Genomic DNA, 20,423 nt, shown 5'->3' on the forward strand with positions numbered 1-20,423 from the left:
GGCACAACCAGCAAGCAAGAAGCTTTTAATTAACACAACAACAAAAAACTTTTCTTCAGTTACCTTTTAGTAACTATTACAGCAGGATCTTAACTATCTGGCAAGGCACTGATATACAATATAGGATAATGTTAAATGCCATGTAGAACCTCAATTTCAAGTCTTTTTCCCAAGGATTGGAGAAAGACACGGCCCAAAGGAGTGAAAAATGGATCTTCATTCCTCTTAAAATATGTTGCCCAAAAATAGATACAAGCCTAACCTTTGTCCATAAGCCCTTCAGACTTTCTCCTGGTACATAATCTATAAGTTACTTTTTTAAAAAAGTGGCACCAATATTAATTTTTGTTCCAATTGAATGGAAATATTTTATGTTCATATTTCAGTCAATCACACTTTATATTTCCATTAGTTTTTGTTTTCTGTTTTAAAACTACGTACCAGGAAAGTATAAACCATTTTAAACCGAGTAACATATAATTTGTCTTAAAATGTGTATTACAATAAAATCAATAGCACACAAACGTCTAATCTAGTTCCATCCATAGGGAAAGGGGGCACAGAGGCAACAGCTCAGAAAGAAGTCTGCAGCAAGAGGAACCGTTCTAAATACATGATGCCCACAATCCATAGAGACTGTGCAGCTGCCCAAACTGGATGTTTTCCCAGAACTTCAAGATGCAGGAGTAATAAGCTAAAATTCACAACATTAAAAGGTTTTATTTCATGACATTTTTCTGACATTACAGTTGAACATGGTGTATGTATGTCACATAAGGATTACCAGTGTTGCTTTTGCTGTTGCTGTTGTTACTGTTTCTATTTTGTTGTTGCTACTATTATTATTAATTTGATTTCTACCCCACGCTTCTTCATAAAAAACTCAAGGTGGTTGAATGCTTCTCTATTTCTAATATACTGTATTCAATTGGAATATCTTTTGGCCTGTATCTCTGGCAATCTCTTACTACTGCCCTTTCTGACTAAAGCGGTTTTTGTGTTCAAACATGAAACGTCTAGAAGTTTAAATGTTCCCCACTCCCTGGTCTATCTAACATGAATTACAATTCGAGTTGTGTTAAAAGAGAAAAGGGACATCAGAGACCAAGAAGCTTGAAGCTTCCATTCAACAGTTGGAAACTGGCACTGCAGACTAAGCAGGCATGCAAGCCAATTAGTCATAGTTTTCTCCACTGTAAATAGGGGTACAGTATTTTTAGTTCAATCAAAGTAATTATTTCTAAATTTATATTTATATGTATATATCAACAACCTATGTGACATGTATGTAAATGACTCAGTATCTACTTCACTTTCTCTCTTTTTACTGATGCCTCTCTCTCTCTCTCTCTCTCTCTCTTTTTGGGGGGGGGGCATTCCTAAGTGACCATCACGATTACAACCAGCTGTACTGTGTGTGTTTACATGTGTGCCTGTGTGTTCTCACTCTTTTCTTTCCTCTTATGCAACAATTTTGACCCCTAATTTGCATAAGTAAGGGAAGCAAAAACAGAGAAGCTAGAGGGCTGTAAGACAAGCTCACTTGTCAACCAACAAACATATGGTCGTGTGTGTCCTTTGCAGTATGAGAACTTCCTTTTCCCTGTCCTCCAGCTATTTTTTGGGCTAGTGTCGTATTGGGAACCCTGCTCAATTACACTTTTTTATCTCTATAAATTTTACATATGTGACATACAAACAAGAGAATTCCTGCTGTGTGTTTGTTCATTTTTATAGAAGCCTTGGTTTTATGGTCAGAAGAATCTCTTAAAAATTAAGTAGAATAGCTGATATTCTTCAGTAGTCTAGCAAATCAAGGGCATACAACTACACTCTGAAAAATAATGATGCTGCCAAGTTTTATGTTTTCTGCATTGGAAATATCAGTCTTAGCAATCAGCAGTGTGAGGCAAGCATTACTGTCCTGAAAGACTTCCTTCAGTTTAAAAAAACGAACAGGTGAAAATGAACTGTAACTCATTCAAATACTGTAAGTGAGCTACAACCCATGATTTTCCCCCCAAATATAATGTGTCCATCTTTAAGGTGCTGTGTGACTACTAGCTTTTTAAAAATGAAGTCCTCCCTCACTTTTCACATCCTCACTTTTCTTTATTTCCTGCTCTATACCTTGATGTGCTGTGGCCAAGAGCACTGGGAGATGTACCCCCAGTGATCCAAGCATTAACACTTCTGTCCTCCTCCTTCCTTCATTGAAATTGTGAGTCACCTTGGTTGGCTGGTTCGTTGGATGGCAAAGTTGATGATGGAAGAAGGAATACAAACAGTTGGACAAGACCTCTGGATATTCAGCAAGGGGGTTGGAAGATGAATACAGTGGTACCTCAACTTACAAATGTCTCCAATTACGAACACTTTGAGTTACAAATGGCTCCATTCGCAAAATGTTGCTTCGACTTGCGAACGGAGCCTTGACTTGCGAACGAAAAAAACTTTCCTGCTCTTTTTTTGACCTAAGTCAAAAGAAGAAAAAATAAAATAAAACTTCTCCCCCTAGTGGTACAGTACAGATTAACCGGCTTTGCATTAGTTCCTATGGGGACTAATGCCTCTACTTGTGAACAGTGCCTCGACATAAGAACGAAAAACAGCTGGAACTGATTAAATGGTTTTCAATGCATTCCTATGGGAAACTTTGCCTCGACTTACGAACTTTTCGACATATGAATGCCGTTCCAATACGGACAGATTAAGTTTGTAAGGTGAGGTACCACTGTAAGATCCTTTGCACTCTTGTTACCATTATAATCTGTGACACACAATGAGGTTATATTTAACTGAGAATTGGTTTTCGAAGAAACTAAGTCACTTTCCAGATCCAGGCATAGGAATGCATCCCAGTTCTAATATATATAAGCACAATTAGATAGAGATATTCTGAGGTTATACCTAGTCTTCTAGAGATTTGCATAAATAGAGGTTGCTCCAGAAAATTAGACAGAACATATCTGAGTGCAGGTATTAAAAGTGTTCCTGAACTAGATGTTCCTGTAACATTTGTTCAATAGCAACCATGATATAGTTGAGACAAGCTGACACAAAAATTCCTATACTAACAAGAACTCACTACTGCAATGGACTGTATGGGGAAACTCTGCAGAACTGTCTCAAGCCATAAAGGTAAAGGTTCCCCTTGATATTTAGTCCAGTCATGTCCAACTCTAGGGTGCGGTGATCATCCCCATCTCCAAGCCGTAGGTTTTTCTTCCTGCAATGTTTGTCCATAGACAGTTTCCGTGGTCACGTGGCCAGAGTGACTAGACACGGAACGCCATTACCTTCTCACCGTGGTGGTACCTATTTGTCTACTTTCATTTGCATGCTTTCGGACTGCTAGCTTGGCAGGAGCTGGGACAAACGATGGGCGCTCACGCCATCGCATGAATTCAATCTTACAAGGGCTGGTCTTCTGACCTTGTAGCACAGAGGCTTCTGCGATTTAACCCACAGCGCCACCACGTCCCAAGCCATAGATCTGGTATAAAGCAGCTTTCCACAATATGGCTACCTCCAGGTGTTTTTTTTTTTAACTACAGTTTCTCTCAGCCTCAGCCAAAAAAAAAAAAAAAAAAAAAACACCCAACAACAACAAATGGTAGCATTTTTAGGCAACAGGGCACATGACTGGCAAATGGTATCAACATTGGGTGGGCACCCTAATCACTGCAGGAAGAAAAACCTTTATGGATTCAGTTCAGACGTCTAGCAGGTATGTCAAAATGATTATATGCTACCCGTTTGGAAGTATACCATTTGTACTTATTAAATATGTAGATATTCAGTGGATTATTAAAACAGAAGAACAGTTAGGCAAAAAAATGAGAGGATTTATTCAGAAGAGGGGGGATTTATATGGGAAGGCCATGGGCACTATTAAAATTTGAAAGACTTTGCTATCTCCGGAAACCTGTTATACTGTATAACAAAGCTTGCCACAGATCTGTTTCCTTGGAAACAACAGCATGACATAGGCAAAGATGCTGGAAAGAGATAAAGGACTCTTTACTGTTAACAGAAAGGAGCAGGCAGCTTTGACTACCCTGTGCATTACGGGGCCTTTGAAACCAGTTTCTTTTAACTTAGATCTGCAAGTTTTATTTTAAATATGAGTTAGAGTCATGCACATTCTTCCTAAACCTCTTACACCTTGTGGTCAGAGATAAGGAACTAATATTCCTTAAGACTTTAAAATGCATTGAAATCAACTAAAATGCTATTTTGTTATCAATGTTTTTTGTTTTGTTTTGTTTCAAAGACAGAAACCGTGCATTGACTTTGATAAATATATTTCAGAAATCACAAATAATAAAACGATAAAACTTTCTAAATTAATTTGGAAGAAGTAAAGGAGAGAGAATCACACACTAAAGATCCTTGTCTGCATCATCAACCAGAATGTGAAGAACCTCCAAGAACTACCTAAAGGATTCCACCAATATCCAAGGAAATAGAAAAAAAAAACCTGCATCCAGAGATATTCTACCAATGAAATGAACAATGCAAGAAAAAAAAATCAGAGAGAACAACAATTGTGAATAATAAAAGCCTGGGGACAAAGATTCATGGGTAGAAAACCAGAAAAGCTACATAGAAGACCAGCCTGAAAAAAGATGTTATCCCCTGATAGATGCTGTTGTTCCAAAAACTCTTTGACCTGATCCAGAAAGACAGGTCTGGATTCATTAAGATAGGTTTGGTTCTCAGTGGATATTGCCAATGTTTTGTACAGCCCCAATTTACACCACAGAAAAGAATTTTCCGTTTTCCTCTTTATATTCTTATAAGTTTACTTGTTAACTATTGATCAATCTTACAAAATTTTGCTCTGCACCATATACAAAAATGCTAAAGAATGCTTACTTTTAAAATACTGCAGCTTATTAGAGGAAATTCTTTCTTTCCTCACATACACTACTCAGAATCATAAACTGGAGCTCTCACTGCAACTCAAGGTTAAGAACAGTTGTGGCTACACGTGAAGTTATGACTCTGGAATTTTCCACACTCTTTCTTGAAAACGAATGCTCATGCTCATCAAAATCCATTATTGTTTAAACCACCTGTACCTTTGTTTTCCTTCAGCATGATCACTCTGCACTTATATTTAAATCTCTATCTGTATCTCCAATAGGGAAAGAGACGGATTTTTGCTTCAAGAGTTACAAAATAGACACAATTTCCTTAACTCGTTTATCATTCATTTCATTAACCACATTATGCATTTATAAGGAGAAGGAAGAACGGGCTTGGTAAGCACTTATTATAAAGGGAAATACTCTACCCTTCAGAGTTTTGAGTGGACAGCTGCCTTGGAGCTAAAATACGATTCTGAGGACCGCAGTCAGAGCTAAAAGACCATAAGAACAAATAATCTCGTTAGCGTCAAAACCATGCTTGACAAAATTTAGGAATGGCACTTTAATAACAATGTATTCTAATTCCCTCTGATTACTGCCTACTAGAAGAATGACATTGTGGGGAAAACCCACATTAATTTTTCCTTCTTTGGAAGTATCTAAGACAACCATGCAAACACCCAGGAAACACCAATCACTTGAGATCAAGAGCCACAAGTCCATGACTTTCTAAACAGCACTGGAATACATCCACTCTGAATGACACATTTTTTCCCAAGAAAGACAGATACCTTCCCTTTTTGATCAATTGTGAACATTGCTACCTTTGTAAATTGTTTTCTCTTTTTGTGTCAACAACTAGCCTTAGAACTCTGAGTACAGATGTTTACTGGTAGGGTGGAGGGTTAGATGTATTCATACGTTGAAGTTTAAACTGCAGAGTTTTGCAGTGTCTTAAACATTGCTATGCTGCATGTCATGAAATCACCTCCAGCTCAGCTACCTTACATAAAAACATAAGAAGAGCCCGGCTGGATCAGGCTGAGGGCCCATCTAGTCCAGCTTCCTGTATCTCACAGCGGCCCCACCAGATGCCTCTGGGAGCACAGGAGACAACTAGATATCTATCTCCTGATACCACTCCCCTGCATCTGGCATTTTGAGGTACCTTTCATTTAAGCTTAGATATTATACATCCTCATCATGGCTTGCAACCTGCGATGGACTTTTCCTCCAAAAATCTGTCCAATTGCCTTTTAAAGGCACCTAGCCCAGATGCCATCACCATATGTGGCAAGAAGTTCCACAGACTAACAACACACTGGGTAAATAAATATTTTCTTTTGTCTGTTCTCATTCTCCCAACACTCAATTTGAGTGGATGTCCCCTGGTTCTAGTATTGTGTGAGAGGGAAAAGAGCTTCCCTCTATCCACTTTATCCATCCTCTGCATAATTTTATATGTCTCAGTCATGTCGCCTTTTCTCTAGACTAAAGAGCCCCAATCGCTGTAGCCTTTCCTCATAAAGGAGGTGCCCCAGCCTTGAACATGGAAACAGGGATTTTAAGTTCTATACAGGAAGACATATAGCCAGCAAGAGTGGTGATGCACAATTCACTATGATTTACAGAATATTAACTGACCTGTTAGGATAATGGGCAAGCCTGTATTAATGATACTGCATAATATTCTGTTTTATCCTTATTACCTTTATGGAAAAGTAGAAACAGACTGAACACAGCCAATTCAAATCAATGCTCCAATAAGGATTAATTAAAAGATACTCATTGTTGTACCCTCAGAGGAAGCTTAATGTGGATAAACATGTAATTCTTCTCCTCTAATTCCTGGTTTAGCTGAAAGATTATTTTTAAAATCTAAATATCTAAAATAAATATGGTACATCAAATTAATATTTCCTCTAATTCACAATTAACATTACCTCTTATTATGAGCCTGTACAGACAGTCCGTTTTGATGAAATCTGGATCAGGCTTCAAAGATTCATCTGAGGTCAGGGCGCAAGAGCGATGTGCCATTTGGCACGCTCCTCCCTTCCGAAGAACATACTGATCTTCAGCTTGTTCTGTTGTCAATTAAATGCTTCCCCAATTGTCTGCAGTTTTCCCAGGGTGAGGCTCATCCATTGCATTCCAGGTGAGCTGACCCTTGCGACCTCCCCAAATGCGGGAAACTCAACTGCATAATTTGTGGAGGGTCATGGAAATGATTTTTTTTAAAATGGCTGCTAGATTGTCCCTATAGCAATGAATCATGATTATTATTTTTTTGGCCTATCTGTGTATTTTCAGTTGAGAATCTGCCCACAGCCACAGTTTTCATTGGCAGTATACATCGGCAAAAAATAATAATTTAATCGATGTGATTCATTACATCCGTGATAATCTAGCAGAGAAAATAAAAAACAGTTTCACTTCCCCTGACCCTCCACAGGCAATCAGGGGATATCTGATATTCTGAAATGGTTCATAAACCACTTCAGAATACCAGGAATTGACACCAGAAGGAAGTGCAAAGCTCTAGTTTAGTTCATTCCAATCAACCACACTTGCTGGGAATGGACTAAACTGGAGCCCTCCAACCCATACCAAAATACTGTAGTAGAATCCTCTGACAAGGGTTCAAAAAAGTGCAGGTTGGAACAAAGCAGTCCACTCCAGCAATGTCCACATGTGAACACTGAAGAAAAAACTGGACCATCCTATTAATGCACCAAGCAGTAGAACAAATACCCATGTGGACACCCTGCATGTGTCACAAATATTTCCTTTATGTGCTACAATTTTGTTTATTGTGGGGTACTGAAAGTTGTAAGTTTCAATTTCCTGTAAAGCACTCAGTGTACTGCTTGCACTAATGGTGCAGTACTGTATATAAATTAAATGAATAAATGAATGAATGAATTCAGCATAGACTTAAGACGACTTTAAGGAAAATTTAAGACTTCCTTAAAAGTAGCCTGTTGAAGTTTAAACTCTTTTTACTTTGTTATATTTCTAATATATAAGCTTTGTACAGGAACTCATAACTGATATGGAGGACATCATCTATGAAAGCTATGTTCTCTCTTGTTACAGCTGTGTGCAATCAAACTTTCCTTTGCAAGTGGAAGGCATTTCATAATTAACAGTCACTGGTTAAATGGCACATAAAATCCCACTGCTCTTCTATACCCAGCTCATGTCAAGGGGGCTAATACCTCTTCACCTCACAGGCAGCCCTTGTAAGATGACTCAAAAGTGTGCCAGTTGCATTGGTACAGGACAAGTACTGGAAACCAAACAGACTAGAATTTGTGTTAACATAAACCAGAACCTTATACTACTATATCAAAACATCTTAAGGGGAAGTGAGATACATGCAAAAGTGTAGATATAATCCATTAATTTTGAAAGACCAATAAAAAGGCCTACACTCCAATTTAACAGATCATGCTTTCACATTAAAATCTGGGATTATCCTAAATTACAGTTGCTTCAGGGTGGGAGTAGTGGGTTGAAATTAAATTACAGTTATTCGAGCCACACAATCCTAACATGCAGCAGGAAGAGAGCAAAGCCAGCTGTTTTTATAAATAGCTTTATGAAATCCTCCTATACTTGAAATCTACTTTGCTTTGCTTTCCTCCCACTATAGTTTGTTTTGCCATTGTGCAAACAGCTCAAACAGAAGTGAGCAGGGATCACTTTTGTACCTTTACAATCATAGCCAATGTGGAATGGTGGAGAGCGCGTTGGGACAATGACTGAGGAGACCTCGGTTCCAATACCTTGTATTCTAACCCAAGAAATTTTTGCTTCACCTGTCATTACTGTTTTCAAGTTGTCAGGTATAAGAATATGGTTCAAATGAAATGACTTTTCAAATGTACGTTTCCCCACCTCCATTATGAAGATCTGTTTCAATTATTTGAGTCCATAAAGTTTGTTTCTATTTTTTTTAACCTTTGTCCATAAAAGGGTTGAGAAAGTTATGTTATTTAACAAACATCTAAGAATCGCAATCAGAAACAGGGTCTCTTTCACACACACATTCTATAGCAAAGAACAAAACAAAACAACAACACATTATCCAAAGGAAAAGCCAGTACTGTACGTGGCTGGGCATGTTTGCTGGGGCTACTGAGAAACAAAGTGGTGCAACTCAGAGATCCCTGGAGAGAGTTTGCCCACAGTCATACCAAGGAAATGGTCCCCTGTTCTAACGATACTTTCCATACCTCATGAATCGTGATTATGTGATATATAAACATGGACAAATGTCCCAATGTGTTTCAACACGACCGATTCATTTTCTCCTATTTCAATCATGGGCAGCTACATCGTGGCAGTGATTTATTTTCTCTCCTGTGTTCTGGGGCACTGCAGCCATTATGTAAAAAAATTGTTTTAATTTTTTTTAAAATACATTGATATTTTGGGAAGGCGTTTATGTTCAGTAAAATTTTATCTGTTGTGCCAACGCCTCTAAGAAGAACAGCATTGAAATCGATGAATCCGGCACCCCCATCCTGGACTGTGCCCGCTTGCCAGACAGGAGTAGGAGTGATGCAACACCTACCAATGGCCCAGCATACCTGGCCATTGCAATAAGTTTACCTATGTACTGACATACGAAATAATGATGATTGAATAAATTATTGCAGGGCAGCCACACAGCAGTAATGGTGGCCACCTTTGCCAGTGAGTTGGCTTTGGAAAAGAATTTATACAGTCATGTGCACATGTCATACGGCAAAAGAATATATCGCAACACCATCAGACCAAAATATTAGAAGCCTCCTAGTGAGGGGGAAATAAACTGCAGTTATACTGCTGGCCAGGTAGATGATTTGATAATGGCCATGTGTTGTGTGACCGGAAATCTCTGTAACAATCTAAGAGGGCTGTTGCTTCCAGAACCCGTACAGATCTTGCTATTGATCTATAATGCCCTGAAAACTAATATACCAGTCAGCTCAAGGAAGACTCTTTCTACCCTGTTTCGTGAAAATAAGACCTAATCTGAAAATAAGACCTAGTATGATTTTTCAGGAAGCTCAGAATATGAGCCCTACCCCAAAAATAAGCCCCAGTTAAGTAAAAGCCGGCCCTCCACCATTGTGCCACAACCAGAAGATGATGCCGTGACTGTATTTCAATAAATGCAGATTGTTATATATGAAAAAAAAAGTAAAACATCCCCTGAAAGTAAACTCTAATGCGTTTTCTGGACAAAAATTAATATAAGACCCTGTCTTATTTTCAGGGGAACATGGTATATATACCTGCCTGGTGTTCTGTGTAAACAGCACCAAGAAACAAAAAAAAAGTTTATCCTAGGCATTTTAGGTTTTTATATTTTAGTTTGTCTTCTTCTCCTTCCTTTTGGTACTATTTGCTTGTATTATTAAGTGTGACAAAATACTGCTTGTTGTACAGGATTCTAACTTACCCAGTGACTGTAACTGGGTGACTTAAAAACATAATGATAAATAGGAACACTATGTACTGATAAATCATTTCTGCGTTTCTACAAATTTACATTGCAGTTTAGTTTGTTATCTCCATAGGAAATGGTGCAATGATGATGCCACAACCAGGCACAAGAAAAATCCGTTGCATCCAAGTTTGGGAAAGAATTCTATAGTCTCATTGCTTTAATTGCTTAGCTTCCTTTGTATGTGAACATACACACTCTCATTTCAAGGTGAAACTGAAATATTCACTAAAACAGACCCAACCTGGATGGACACTAAAAACAAAACAAGTCATACACTTTGTCTAAGAAAAACTCAAGATTGTGTTTTTGACCGTCTCTAAAGATAGTTCAAACTACCTGTATCTGTATCTAAATCTGTCTGTAACTATATATGTTCACATTTTTCATCCTTTAAGTAAGTGAGATGGCCTGCTGTTTCAATGTGCTTCTTGCTGTGTTTTTTTAAAGAGTTGTTGGCTACACACACTTCTCAAATATAAAACTGAGAAAAATGTAAATGCATTTTTTAAAATCCAATTAGTAATGGAATTCAAAATTCAATTTTTCACCTAAGATTTTGGTAAACTAATAAACAGCACTGGATTTTGACCAATGGTCTCCTAGAAGCAGTTGGTGCAACAAAAAGTTATTCAGCAGCTTTCTAGTACAAATACAAGCAAACACCACTAATGGATATTTACCCTCTCAAGTTTGACAGCATATGTATTTCTGAGGAAAGGATCAGTTATTCAAAAGGGGGGAAAGCTTCCCCTAGAAGTGTTAACAGATAGAAGTTCCTATCTAGTGGTGATCGCTTTCATTTAGGAAGCTTGGCTGTACCAAGATGATAAAACAGTAATGTCTGTGACTTCTTTGGTTTTGACATGTCTCTTGGGGTAAACAACATCAAGATTCCATTTCAAAGAGAAGCTGTTTATCTGCCCATCTGGTGCTCTGAAGTCAGCTCATTTCATCCCCAATTGGTTGAGGCTAATTGTTATTCCTTTTCTTCAGTCAACATTCTGAACTGAATTCAAAAAGGGAAATTATTTTTAAAGCCTCATGCTCACCCCTTTCCCCTCCCCCAAAAAGAATTTATTTGGGTGACCTTCTAAACAACATGAGCAGCCTGACGAACATGAAGAAGCACAGGGGGGAAGTATTAGCCGTGTAATTTAAAGCTTTGGTCATTTAAAGAATTTGCAAAGCAACATCTTTAATCTATTGAATGAGTTCCCATGGGTGATGTGGATATAATCTACTCAGTGCAAGACAAAGATTGGTATCAGAGCGAAAGGCTTTTTTTTAAAGGTTTCAGCCTATTTTGGAAGACAGATGGAGGAGATTACTACAGGGATACCAGATTGTTCCACTAATATTAAGGACAGTTCAGGAAGGAAAAGTTTTCCCAGTTTAATATTGAATGTATTCTGATGTCCACATACAGGGGAGGGGATTAATAGTTTTGTTTTGCTTTGTTGAGGGGGGGGGCTCATGCAAGCTATTTTTGAATTCTAAAGGTCCGTTGATCCCTATAACTTTACAGTAGAGTTTTCATAGGCATGCTGTTGCAGCTGAAATTCAACAGATTTTGGAAAGCTTCTCACTAAAAATGACTTCTTAAAAACTGCATTCTTAATGGACAAATCTCACTGCTCAGCATTATATTAAATAAATTTCCTTTTGTAAGCAACTAGTGGTAGACTAAGAAAATCTACTTCTCAATATATGCAAATTCATTAGCATATGGAGATTTTTTTTAAAAAAACACACAGCTTCTTACAAAATGTGCTGCTGTTTCTTCTCCTCTTCTGATAAATAACCATGAAGTAATAATGTTTGTTTTATTGGTTAGAAAGGGCATACATGGCCTAGAGAGAAATAAATTTGCAGAATCACCAAACAACATATACCCCCAAACAATCAGACTGATTGATGGATTGATTTATTATATCATATCATACCCTCTTCCAAGTACTGACTGCAGCTAGCAGTAGTTTTAAATTGTATATGCAGTTCCTGAAGGGATTCAGGGTGTGATCAGACAGTTGTAAATGCACACACCTGATGACACCAGAAAGGGTAATTTTAGCAGAAGTGATCTCCCTTGAAGTGACCCATCTTGTCTCCTGGGGAATCACACGAGCCTGCCCCACTCCAAAAAAACAGACACCCACACCCACAGCTAGACCAAAAATGTCCAGCTTGGGTACAGTTCAGGATAGGGCTGGAGCACAAAATCATGCGACTGTCAGGAAACAGATCACGTGAGAATGCTCCACAAGGGGTCCAAATTGTGATCTGTTTTTCCCCATGTGATCACATCCTCACTGTCCTCCAAAAAACATCCACATAAAAGGAAGTAAATCTGAATCCACCTATGCTGAGAGTTTATACAGACAAAACAGGTACGACAGTTCTGCTCCACCAGCTTCTTTCACTGTTACAGCTACCCTGAACATAACATCACTCTCCCTTTGCAATAGTTTCATACAGGAGAGGGATGTTATTTTCCAGGTAGCATCTCCAACTCTGAATAAAATGAAATGATCTGGTCAATGTGGCTATGCACTCTTAAGTGTCTTCTAGGTAGATTGCTCTGCAAAGTTGTAGCCTGTTAAAAATACAACAATAAAATAATACAGTAATAATAAAACAAAACTGTGACAGTAGAAGATAAGCCAAGATAAAGGCCACCGTGAAGCTTAAAACATTTCAATGCCTAAAATCAAATGATAAAGGTGCAAAACTACAGAAGCACTAAAATAGCTCTAGAGCAGAAGTAATCTAATTCAGTGAACAAAACTTTTCCCAGAAATGTCATGTTAATTTTAGATGCTGCATAAGTATTTCAACACTTTACAAAAAAGTAGAAACTACCAAACTAAATGACCGGTTAACCCTGACAGGAAAGGAACAAGCCCGAGGCTCACATACACTGGCTTCATTATCTATAGCTCAGAGTTGGTTCAGGCAAACATAATTAAGATCAACCTCATTGGCTAAGGTTCAGGCAGCCCAATATGCTGACAGTAGTCAAAAATGGAAAAAAGAACCCTGAACCCCATTATGGTTACCTCAATAATGGGAGAAGTGTGTGAGCCTGAGACTTGCTTATGTTAATTCCTATCAGTATAATTCCCACTGTGAGCCATCTTGGGTCCCCTCGGGGGGAGAAAGGTGGCCTATAAATTATTGAAAATACATAAATTAAATAAATCTGGTAAACCACAGTTCACTGTGACATCTAATGATGGCCAAATTCATTCTATTATTTATTTTTGTTGGAATAAATGCAACACAGGAAAACACGACAACTCAATAACACATACTTTCCATTATGTTTTAATTTTAAGAAACAGCACTAAACACTGAAAATCAAAAACATTGATGTTGCATGTGGTAATCCATAAAGCTGCAACTTCTTCTGGAAGATCTTATTGAATCTGGCATGGTTCCACTCACCTAGGGTAGCTATTGGCTCTTTTTGGCAAGAAGGATAATAAAGTACTTTTGCTTTTAAATTTTGCTTGAGCAACAGGGTCTCCCAAAGGTCTACTGTGTTTTTCATCCACGGTCTTGCTCTCAATCCTGACTCATGGTTTATTTCCTGACCCGGACATTTGACTTCCCTTGTGATCCTGACTGTTTTTGAGCTGTAGTTGCCTGTTCTTGATCTCTGACTCCTCCAGACCACTACTTATGGCCTAAGTTTGACATAAATATATTAATTTAGTATGTCTAGAAAGTACTCTGTATAAATAAATATATGGGATTCACAAGGGCAATTACCGAAACAAAATGTTTATTATTTAACACTTGACTGGTATTTTATCAGTCTTGATTGCCTAAACTGATATGTGACATATTCATTCGTTCTGTAACAAAACTTTTCTAGAAAGGGAACAAAATATTAGCAATGAGAAATATCAATTTCTGAAAACTTTGTTCAATTCCTCATCACTATACACAATTCTGCATTTCAAGTGCCAACCGTGTGGTTATTGGTAGAGATAAAATGTATCAGTCTTCATTGTTAGTTATTCTACAAGAGACAGAATTCCAGCCCCAGAGAGACAATACGGCAAGCCACCTCTATAGACGATGATATAAAGACTGAAACCCTGCTGCTTCGTGAAGTGAACCACAATTAGAGTACGCACACTGAATCAGTGAAGGATTAGTTCATCAACTCCTCCATAAGTTCCACTGATTCAATTGACCTAATCTAGTTGCAATTTATTATGCTAAGCAACAGGATTTCGGGCATTGAATCATAGTCACAATCATGTTATGCAGTGGTAAATGTATTAATTTAAATCTGACAAAATTGGACACTAAGAAAGTATCAGTCTTGCTGCATAATATGAAGCAATCAAAAAGAGAACAACATAGTTTGTTTGTTTATTTATTTGATTTTATTCATTACATTTGTACCTGGCCCATCTAGTGCCTAAGCACATTACTTTGGGTGGCTAACAGCAGTTAAAAACAAAACTAACTATCCCAACTCATAAAGACATAAATAATGAGATCCAGACCAAAACATTAATTACCCGGAATAGCAGATAAATCTAGATACCCAATCAAAATCAATATCCAATTCATGGGTCCATGAGGATGACAAAGTGGAAATATAGTTTTTACCCATTTCCTAAAGGTCAGAAGGGAGGGAGCCTGGCAAATATCCATGAGTAATGCATTCCATAGCGTTGCAGCCATCGCCAAGAAGGCCTGATTCTCAGGTGTAGTTTTCTAAGCCCCTCTAGTGCTAATCATGCACAAATGGAAAACCTGCCTGGGTGGACAATCTTACAGCATAGACAATCTTACAGAGAGATGCTGCATCAGGTAATGAGATCCCAAACCATTAACTGCAGAATAATCCAGGAAACCATATTTTTTACATATACTGTATATATTTGGAAAGACAAGTACAGTACTGGAGGGAAGGGAAAGAGAAATATCTGTCCAATTTTGAAAAACATAATTCTTCCTGATCTTTGTACATAATTTTTTTAAGTGGACTTAAGTTACCAGCTTTAATACTTCTCTTATAATATATTTTCCAAGGAAAGCATAATACAGCACATAGGATCTCTTCAATGGGAACTCGCCAGTTGACCCCAATTTGTAAGTCAAGCACTACATTAATTAATTACTGAGGAAACTAAGGCCACTCTAGTAATGACAGCATAAGTTAAAATTATTATTTTTCCCAATTTCCTCCTTTATGCCACTGCAACTTTTACAAATGCATCTAAGATTATCATTACTTCTGCTCTGTAACAAAACCATTTGGAACAGAAGGGTAAAAAACAAAGTAGTGTGATTAATTTTACATATATTTATTATGGCACTGTCCAATTAAATATAATTTGAATGAATGCAAACAAATGAGTTTTGAAAAGCAATCACAACGAAAAATAGATTTATAGTTTCTGTAGCCAAAATCAAGAATATATCTAGAAATAAACTTCACATATGTACAGTGGGGCTTTTAAATCCTCAGTAAGCATTGTACATCAAGCTGCTTTTCCTGTACCTCCTAAATTTCCAAAGCATAATGAAAATAGTTTTAAGTACCCTATTATGCAAGTACAGTATGATGAATTACTGTTGCTGTACACTGAGAATAATGAACTTCACCCTGCCAACTTTCACTACTTGCTTTGGAAATGTTTGAGATGGCTGGGATAAGACAGGAAAGAGAGACTGCTAAGTTAAAGGGCCAGGCATTTCTGAGTATCGTCTGCAGCAATATACATGCATTCCCAATGGAGGTATTAACTACGACACTCCCAACTCTCACCTAAGCCTGCAAAAGAAACACTTTGGATAAACTGCTTTCCTATGCCCTTTATTGGTTTCACACTTTGCTTTTAAGGCACACTCTTGGAAAATCAGAGCATCCATTTCAACATTTCTATTTGTGGGAACAGTATGAGGCTGAGGTTGCAGGATGGTCAGCTGCCTTTGGGAATTCATGCATTAGAATAAATTTCCAACCTATAATTTAGGGGTCCATGCTCAAAGGTAATGAGCTTTGCATAAGAAAGGCCTTGGATTTAATTTGTGGTCTCTCAACATGAGACTGGGAAGCACTCCTGCCTGAAGTGCAACCAAAGCTGCAGCTAATCCATGTGTCGCAGTAGAATGTACAGTAAACAGATGGAGCACGTGGTGCAAGATAACTTCCTGTTTTTATATGCAGGGATGCAAATCTTTGTTCATTTCATTCTTCCAGATAAGAATGAAAAATCTGATCACTTCTTTCCCTGCTGGTTGGGAATAGCAGAAGGTGTGTTTTTTTGCATGTTTTTCTTTTTGGCATTTTGGAACTCATTTGAAAAAAAAAGTCACGGGGCTATTTTTTTGCATAAAAACTTGTATTGTGCACAAAATGCAAGGCTGCACATGAAAATTTTTTGTTATGTGCTGTCAAGTCACTTCCACTGTCCAGTAACTTTAATACAGTAGTATTTTCATTTTACATTTATAATTTTTTTAAAAAAGGTTTAATATAGGCAGAGGAGTAAAAATGCTTCTTTTCCTCAATATCAATTTGGTTCTTAATTGCTGCTGACATGAGCTCAGCCTCGGCTACTTGGAGCTATTCTGGAAACAAAATTCTGTAAAACATCTTTAAAGTACAAAGTAATATTCCTCTATCACTTTTGACGGTCAGCCAAACAGACTAGATCCCACCTTAGTCATGCTTAGATCAAATCCAATGAAATACAGTGGGGTCTTGACTTGAGAACTTAATCCGTATTGGAAGGCGGTTCTCAAGTCAAAAAGTCTGTAGGTCAAGTCTCCATTGACCTACAGTGCATTGAAAACCGATTAATCTCGTAACAGGCCGTTTTTGTTCCATTTTGGTTTTTTTCTGGTCTGTAAGTCAAATCTCAGGCTGCAAGTCAAACCTAAATTTTGCAGCCAGAGAAGTCTGTAACTCAAAAAGTCTGTAAGTCAAGCCGTCTGTAAGTCAAGGGTCCACTGTAAGCTGGACGTTAATCCTGGCTACCTTAAATACCACTGATTTCAATAATTAATCTCTATTATTTTCCAAATTTAGTCATCTTTAGAGTAGACCTAATTTATTTCTGCAGGCTGTCCTCAAAACATGACTAAGTCTGGATCTAACCCAAGCCAAATTCTAAACAACTAGAGAATCAAACCAAGCATTAATTTAGTTGAGCATCCTTTCCCTCACAGGATGAGGCCACCACTGTTCTTGACCCCAGTTATCTAGTATTAAGAGTTAGCTGCTTGTAAACAGAAACTTGGGAAACGCACCCTCACCTGACATGACTATTTGGTAGAACTAAATATACAAAGCTGTTAGCCACAGACAAGCACATTCATTTACACTAATTATGTGCTATCTCAAAAGCTACCGATCATTTGGTTAAGTGATCCTGCATTCTAGAATTACAGGCAAACAATCAAGGGAAAGATTCATCTTTTTACACTGGAATCCTTGTATAAGAACATATCACCAGTTACCACATTAGAAGGCAAGAAGCCTGATGTCATTGATGGCTCTCATTTGCTTTTAATATTTTACGAAAGTAACTTTTAAGAGCATAAATTCTGCTTCTTTCAACTTTCTTTCTGTGTGTTTTGTGTTTCTGCTTCATCTTATTTTTCTGTCATTTGCTTAGATGCTGTAGCTTGTCTACTGTCATCCAACAAATGCCATGAGACTAACGAAACAATAAATAGAATACACAAGAACATATTAAGCATCTCCTGTTCTGTCAACATCTATCATCCTTTTCAAAAAAGCAAAGCATAAAAACAGAACACACGTCAAAGTCCAGTGTACTCACATCAGTGTCAGGTCCCTTGTCAGCTCCAGGACATGAAAAGGTAACAAATTCATGGCACCTCTTGTGGACCACAAAGCAGCAAACTAGGAAGGCAAGAAAAATATAAAGAAGATTTCAGATTTTCTTAAAAGGTGAGTTCCTGTCCTGCAGGTGTACAATAAAGTATTTTGAAAGGCAAACTAGAATGTTAGAGATAAATTCAAAAGATGGACCAACTCATCTACAAAACACTGATACTGTAGTTTTTTTAAAAAAATTAGTTATTAATGCCTGCAAATTTGTTTACAACTTAATAATGCTTCAACAAAGCAAAAACTAACAAATGGGCAATGGAATACACATTTATTTCTTTGCCTTTGTTTAAGCAGACTTTTCCAGGAATTTTATTGCTGCTACTTTAAAATCGCATCTTAATTAGTTGTTTTAGCTTTTTCACAGGTTTGGTAGAACTTTATGTGTGAAGTAGAACAGTGCCTTCCTACTAATGGAATGAATACTCCCCTCCCCCATTACTGACTCCTGTGTGTCCGCCATCTGTCAGAGAAGGTTAGGAAGCAGATAACAGGGAAGGTAGTTCCATTGCCTAAACATGAGTCCTCATGTGCAACACAAGCATTTACTCTACCCTTTGCACAAACTGCAAGCTGCTTGTCTTACTGGTAAACAGACAGGGTAATAAATAAGAACAAAGCACCCAGTTTTTAAAAATATTACTGGTAATGAATTTTTAAGCTTTAGTATTATACTCCCAAAATATGAAAGTCAAGCAGGACTAAATTCCATGAAACCTCAATTTAGAACGGTTTTATTTCCACCTAGGTACAGTAATTGGTGGTCACTGATCTGTTCCTATCTCAGTAAGTAAAGGCAGCATAGCTCACATGTGTTCCATGTGAGCTTCGCATGCAAATGATCATCATCAAAACAGTGTAAGGTCAGATTTCAATTAGATTTTAACTATAGAGCCCTATTAGAGCAACCACTACATTAACATAACATTAATTTTGAAATGGGTAGGTGTGGAATGGTAATGTGTCCAAAGAAACAATGGAACAGTTAAAAGCTTTTTGGAGCTGCAAAGTATCCACCCACAAACCATGTTGCCTGCTGAGACTCTGCATGACTCAGTGCTCAGGTATCATAGGCAGTGAGTAATTTCTGCTGCATTGAGGATGATTACATCACCAAATCATCCCTAAAGCAGAAATGCAGCAGAATTCTTACTATCACAGAGGTCTGCCTATTGCACCTCTGCATGAATCACTGCTTTCAATTCACAAATAAAGAAGCACACCCAAACCAGTAATTCATTCAGAAAACATAACAGGATGGGTGCATATTACCGTCTCAGTTAACTACATATGATTCCAGCACAAATGCCATACCAGGTTAGCACCTTACTAGAAATGCAAAGGACACTTTTTCTATTTAAGAAATGCTTTAATGTCATAGGTTATTTTAATATCCAATATCACTTTACAGCTAAAAGTTATGGTACTTTGTTGTATCAAGGAAAAATGTAACACAGAGAACACCATACAAAATGTGGCTCAGAGTCAAAACAGAAACAGCTCCTGAGTCACGGTTTATGCATCTCTTCTCCATGTCTTTCATATGTTTTAATAATAAAAATAACAATCATAACCTTAAAACTGCAAAGCTGGAAGGGGTCCTATGGATTTTCAAGTCCAGGATCTCTCAAAGAGGGACAGTGGGGAATCAAACTTCCAACCTCTACCCAAACCACTGACCTATGCAGCAGTTCTTGATTAATAAAATGACTTAACCATTTATGGAATTAGAATAGATAATTTAATAGTTCTGGACTGCCGAAGTGATTGCACAATTTTCTCAATAAAGAACAGAAGTAACTTTTGTTAAGAAACAAAAATGCTTTTTTTTGTTGTCAGCATTACAGTTGTGCCTCACTTTATGACTGCCCTGCATTACGACGAAACCGCATTACAAGGACATTTTTGCGATCACAAAACAATGGTCTGAATAGGCTTTTTTCACTTTGCAATGATCAGGGAACAAATTCTTCGCAAAACAACGATTTTCCTACAGCTGGTTGGCGGTTTCAAAATGGCCACCGGGTAAATAAAATGGCTCCCCACTGTTTTCTGGGACAAATTCCTCGCAAGACAACCACCGAAAATGGCCGCGCTATGGAGGATCTTTGCTGGATGGTGAGGTTTTTAGCCCATTGGAACGCATTAAATGGGTTTT

General features: G+C 37.7%; 1 protein-coding gene and 1 long non-coding RNA gene across 4 annotated transcripts in view; one reads left to right on the forward strand and one right to left on the reverse strand.

Moving 5' to 3' along the window:
• Positions 1–16,486, forward strand: part of LOC140704645 (uncharacterized) — a 50,615-nt gene extending 34,129 nt beyond the window's left edge. For both annotated transcript variants that reach the window (XR_013541213.1, XR_012083964.2), the window contains exon 3: positions 549–16,486. This is a non-coding gene — a long non-coding RNA (uncharacterized LOC140704645). The remainder of the gene's footprint in view (positions 1–548) is intronic.
• Positions 1–20,423, reverse strand: part of PRKCA (protein kinase C alpha) — a 264,506-nt gene that overhangs the window by 131,685 nt on the left and 112,398 nt on the right. For both annotated transcript variants that reach the window (XM_072991026.2, XM_020811192.3), the window contains exon 3: positions 18,195–18,277. In XM_072991026.2, the coding sequence (XP_072847127.1) occupies positions 18,195–18,277 (83 nt within the window). The remainder of the gene's footprint in view (positions 1–18,194; positions 18,278–20,423) is intronic.

Source organism: Pogona vitticeps, chromosome 2 (assembly GCF_051106095.1).
Source record: "Pogona vitticeps strain Pit_001003342236 chromosome 2, PviZW2.1, whole genome shotgun sequence".
Taxonomy (NCBI): Eukaryota; Metazoa; Chordata; class Lepidosauria; order Squamata; family Agamidae; genus Pogona; species Pogona vitticeps.